We start from the raw sequence: 6,000 nt of genomic DNA on the forward strand, positions 1-6,000 counted from the left end.
TTACTATTGGTAATTGTAACATTAACTGTGTGGTGCATTAGGATGGGCCATGGCCAGCTGAGGACTCGATCGAATCTGTCAACAGAACACTGGGCGTCATTTTCAGATGGTCACCAGCCAACTTGTACTCTAATTTCCAGAGCGGCACCAAGCAGGTTCCATCGGATGCCAGAGTTACCTATCTGAAGTTGTTGGAGTTCACATGTCCACCATGCAGCCCTCGAGGCAGGGCCACCATTTTGGCCTTTGGGGACTGGGAAATGTAAAAGAAGATACGAGAGGGTGCGAAGGACATTTGTGACCCGCTCTACCAAAACTAGGCGCTTGTCGCATCTGAACTTGACAGGTTGATACGGACTTGTTGTTCATTTCCCTATTGTAGACCTTTTGTTGAATTTGACCAAATCAGTTTGTAATAGATTTCACAAAAGGTCAACAATAGGGAAATGAACAACAAGTCCGTATCAACCTGTCAAGTTCAGATGCGACAACCGCCTAGTTTTGGTAGAGCGAGTCACATTTTGGAGGGCACTGACTGCCCTGACAGCCAGCAGTGGCAACAGCTGGAGTTAAATCTGAGCCCTGATTGTGGACTTATACATCAAACACAAACATACCTGGATATTATTAAACAGAGAAAAATGTCCTTTTTTTCTGATAATTTGTAATTTGAAAACTTCAAATTGTGTGAAAATTTGACAGAATATCGATTTCAACCATGCTGCCATGTATCTATGTACAAATATTATGTTATAAGTTTGTTGACTTTCAAGAAATTCGTATGCACTACAGCATTGTGAACAACTGCAATTCTATTTTCCTGGACCATGACTGACTCGAACAGGTACCTCTTAAAGATAAGGAAACATGTCAAAAATAACAACTCGATTGTGATGGATGGAGAACGAACTTAAGGGTCCTTCAAAACACCACAACACATTCACTCTCCCACTCGCTTGACACATTTATTTCTATTCAACATACTGTTCAGTATGCCGTCATTTAACATTTGTCTTTTATTATCAAGATTTATACCATACTTTTATTCATTAGTAAGAATATATTAGTGGTATTTCAAAACAGGAAGCATTTTTCCCCAATGATTGGGGGTTGATTATGAACCAGATACTGCATGTGTGGTGGTGTACTGTAAAGTAGTCCACAAACAAACACTTTTCGTCGCTGCGTTTAAATTATCGCTGCAATAAATGACAAAATGAACACTTGTCTGCAGGTGAAACTGGTACTTGCTGGGTTTGATAGTGACCTCAAGTTGCAGATGACCACAAGAGATTTTTGTTGCAATTGATCATGGTTGCAGGTTGCAGCAAACCAACGAAAATTGCTCATTTGCAATGCCTTGGGTAGCAGTTCCTAATACTTTCGTCGGCATTTAGGTGTTGGGGAAATTCATCCAAAAATCACTCTCAAAATAATTTGTTTTCCACTATAGTTTACAGCCATACAGCTGAAATCACTCAACGACCAATCAAACACTCCAAAATCTACTTTTTTACTGAACGGTGACAGATGGTGGAGGGGGCTGGCAAGAGCCAATCCATTTGTATTCATAACACAATATAATATATGTAATCATAAATATGGCTTTATTTCATCACTAAAATTTTCACAAAACAGAATGCTGGTTTCTACTCCGAGCAGAACTGGCGGTGGTTGTCAAATATTGCACTCGGGCTACATGGACCCGAACGGCGGTGGTCGGGATACAAATTTTCTTTGGTTTTTTTTGCGATTTTGTGTGCGGCAGGCTTGCTAAGAAAGAGACAAAAACATTTTACTGATGCTTGCCTAGTAGTAGTACTAGGCTAGTACTATAGATTCATGCACTTGATTGGGAACAACGTTTACATGGTATCCAGTCAGAACGGCCCCTGGTCAAAACGGCCCCGCTTTAAATAGAGTCAAAACGGCCCCGAGTCAAAACGGCCCTGGGTCAAAACGGCCCTGGGTCAAAACGGCCCTTGGTAGTTTAGTGGTAGTAACCTATCTGAACTAGATAACTTTTTTTACTGCGTGCGTGTAACCAGTGGTAACGAGATAAGAAAGCAGATGTTATGCACTTTTAAAACTTAGAAGTTGCGTTATCTGGTTTTTGGCCTGTTCGCCCATATTATTGTTATTATTATTAATCTTCTCTACATTATTCTCTATATGTAGGGCTAATGTAGGTCTACACCATCGAACTTTATTCAGGTCCGTGATCACACAGAAAAATATAAGATCATTAATTAAGCAAGGGGAATTAATCAAGGCTACTTTTCGTGATATTTGCTGAGGTTCCTTTTACCTTTAACTTCTAGACATCTATTTTGTTCAATAATTTTACATCTGACCAAATACATATAGAGTGGAGAGGGGTCGCACTGTCTCTTTAATCTTGTGACTGAGCTCATTGTGAACAGTGATCACATGCCAAAGGTGATGCGAATTCACTGTCTCTTTGATATTGCGGCTAATTAGAGCTAATTGCGAACACTAATCACATGCCAAAGGTGATGCGAATTCACTGTCTCTTTGATATTGCGGCTAATTAGAGCTAATTGCGAACACTAATCACATGCCAAAGGTGATGCGAATTCACTGTCTCTTTGATCTTGCGGCTAATTAGAGCTGATTGCGAACACTAATCACATGCCAAAGGTGATGCGAATTCACTGTCTCTTTGATATTTCGATTAACAATAAAGGAACGATTACTAATTACAGACGGAACCTAATTCAAGAATGAGTACTGTTCATTTTATCATCTCGTCACGATGACTATATAAACCCCCAGAATTCTCAAGATCTTCATCAGTTTATTCCAAGACTTCATTGCTGCTACAACTCGACGCTACTTTCATCAACACCTTACTATGACAGAAGAGGATCCCTGCATCTCCTGCCGCAAGCAAGTGAAGAGACGACAACATGGCCTCCAGTGCGAAGGATGTGACCAGTGGCAACACCGAATCTGCAACACGGGTATCAGCCAGAAAGAGTACCGTGCCGCTGTCAAGCTGGGGAATGCGATCAGCTGGAGGTGCCAACGGTGTCAGGCAAGAAGTTACAGCCGCCTTAGTGTTGGGGAGCCCCAGGGCGAGAGCACACGATTGTCACTGCAAAACACTTCCACGTTACAGGTCATCATGAACGAATGGGCTGAAGATCATCAAGAAGTACTGGAAGACGACGAGCCACCACCAGACGTAGACGTAGACCACGGCATGCCAAGTGAAGCAGAGCTGCAGATGGTGGTCGACGAGTATATTGCCGAGCAGCACCAGGAAGAACAGAGCACCAGCAGTGACCCCACCCTCGGCGAATTTGATATCCCATCCGTCCTTCAAGAGTCTTCAATGCGAGAACCAGACCCATTGCCGTACGACAGAGCTGCAGCACCTGCACTGTACGAAATAATCTACAATGGCTCACAGAAAGGAAAAGAAAAGCTTGCCGACAGTCATGGTTACCTATACACAGTGAAGGCCACGAAGAGACAGAACGGGAACCGGACCTGGAGATGTAGCGTGCGTAACAAGAATGTCTGGTGCAAGGCCACGGTGCTCCAGAAAGGTTCCAACTTTATACGAGGCAGTCTACCCCACGTCCATCCCGGCAAGCTAGGGGCTGCCATTGCAACGAATGTGGCAATAGAGATCAAGAAGTCAGCAGCCAAAGAGATCTTCACGCCTGCTGCAGAAATTGTAAACCAGGTGTTCCTGAACAAAGACATACAGACGAGAACAGCGCCATTGGAAGCGCTTCAAAACCCCGTCAACTTGGCAAGAGCGGCGAATCGTTTCCGGCAGAAAATGCGCCCAGCTGAACCGAAAGACCTCGAATTCGATCTTGACGAAACGCACATTCCCGAAGACTTTTTGCGTAAAGACATTCGAGTAGACGGAAAGCGGCACATCATTTTCGCAACAACGCAGATGATCCAGTTGCTGACGGAGTCGAAAACTTGGTACATTGATGGTACATTCAAGGTCGTCAAGGAGCCCTTCACTCAACTGCTCAGCGTCCATGCTTTCGTTCGACAAGGTGACGACATGAAACAAGTCCCGCTTATGTTCGTCTTGATGTCAGGAAAACGAAAGAAGGACTACCGAAAAGTGTTGAAGTCAATCAAGCGCCTGACACCAGATCATTCCCTCAAGAAAATCGTCATTGACTTCGAGAGCGCGATGTGGAGAGCCATACCAACAGTGCTACCCGAGGTCAAGATACGAGGTTGTTCGTTCCACTGGGCCCAATGCATCTGGCGCAAGATTCAAGAGATCGGTCTGGATTGAGACGACACAATGGACCCCTAAAACGTGGAGTGTCTTCAACCAACCCGTTCGCACTAACAACGACTGCGAGGGTTGGCACGGTGCCCTGAATCGACACGCACGTCGGGGAAATATCACGTTCTACGTTTTGGTTAAGCTTCTCCACGAACAAGCAAGTCTCGTCGGGATCCAAGTCCGTCTTGTGCGTGCCGCCAAACTGAAACGTAGGCAACGAGCCCAATACCGCCAAATCGAGGGAAAACTCTTCGCAGTTTGGGAGGATTACATTAAAGGAAAGAAGAACGCCCGACAACTGCTCCGTACGTGTTCACATCTCGTTGCCCCAAGTACGTAAAACGGTCAAATGGAATGTGCTTTGAACTTTTTCATGCGCTTGCTCTAGACTCTGTCGTCTAAGTCATGGAATGATGGTTACATTTTGGTAATAAAAACATATTGTTTTAAGATAACAAGTGCATATGAACAAGTGTGATATGGTTTTATTCTCTGGCTGTATTTTATATGTTTTGATTTGATTTGATGAACTGTAACAGTGACGACTGAATGTAAATGTTATCATTACCGGTATAATTGATAATAAACTACTAAGTATGAGTTAAAACGAAACAGGTATTCCGTATTGATTTGTCTTCAATTTGACTATGAATGATGATGCAATTCATGACTGCATGCCGACTAACCGGCGGTTCATATAGATCCTAAAGTCTTCTCATTTCTTTCTCATTTAGAAGTATGGATATACGACGGTTGATCGGCATGCATGACTGTGGCCCAGACAAATTAAAAGCCCCTCGATCTACTAAGTACTTCTGAATAAACATTGCCAAGCATGCAAACAGTACTAAGAATGAATAAAGACTACAAATTCTTGAGGTCTAGATCACAGGATCGAAGTTCCCACCCCTAAAAATACTTATCCCTAAACCGCCTCAACTATACACTCAACTATACCCGCCCACTTCACACGATACCCTACACTCCGCCGCTATAGGTGCCCATTTGACCCAGGGCCGTTTCGACCCGGGGCCGTTTTGACTCGGGGCCGTTTTGACTCTATTAAAGCGGGGGCCGTTTTGACCAGGGGCCGTTCTGACTGGTAAGCCGTTTACATAGTGTTGGCCGTCGTCACGTCACGATGCATTGTAACTCTGACGGTTTTACATTACTGTAACGTGACGTGACGTCTTCGTAAACATTGTTCCCAATCAAGTGCATGAATCTATAGGGGTGGTGGATCACTTGACACTTGTTGCCAATGTTAGTCATAGGCCTACTCATAGCCTACCCATACCGTATTTCCCCTTGTCGCCAGAGTCTTCTCCATCACCCTGCATCTCAACCTCTTCAGAGGGAGATGAGTCTTTCTCTTTACTTTTCGAACCTCCCATTCTGATCAGTAAAATCGGTTAATGCATGTAATAACAATTTTCACCCGGAGTTCCTACCTCCTGGCTCATGGCGATTTGATACATCCTCGATGTACACATCGATTCGAGGGCTGTAGGCGAATAGGTAACGCCACCCATTATAAGTTCAAATAAAACGCGGGAATACGAATTTACAAATTACAAATTACAAAAGTTTATTGAATCGAATTTTGTACAAATATTTATCACGAAGGTTAGAGAGCAAAGGACATGAACACAAAAAATGAGTCTCATCTTCAGTTACTTTGATTCCCAATGATAGACAGTGTGCACTGT

General features: G+C 43.6%; 1 protein-coding gene across 4 annotated transcripts in view; it reads right to left on the reverse strand.

Moving 5' to 3' along the window:
• LOC135501604 (choline transporter-like protein 2) overlaps positions 1–5,757 on the reverse strand; it is a 41,236-nt gene extending 35,479 nt beyond the window's left edge. For all 4 annotated transcript variants that reach the window (XM_064793799.1, XM_064793795.1, XM_064793796.1 and 1 more), the window contains exon 1: positions 5,589–5,757. In XM_064793799.1, the coding sequence (XP_064649869.1) occupies positions 5,589–5,685 (97 nt within the window). In that variant the 5' untranslated portion in view covers positions 5,686–5,757. The remainder of the gene's footprint in view (positions 1–5,588) is intronic.
• Positions 5,758–6,000: the final 243 nt, after the last annotated feature.

This window comes from Lineus longissimus, chromosome 17, assembly GCF_910592395.1.
Source record: "Lineus longissimus chromosome 17, tnLinLong1.2, whole genome shotgun sequence".
NCBI classification, from domain to species: domain Eukaryota; kingdom Metazoa; phylum Nemertea; class Pilidiophora; order Heteronemertea; family Lineidae; genus Lineus; species Lineus longissimus.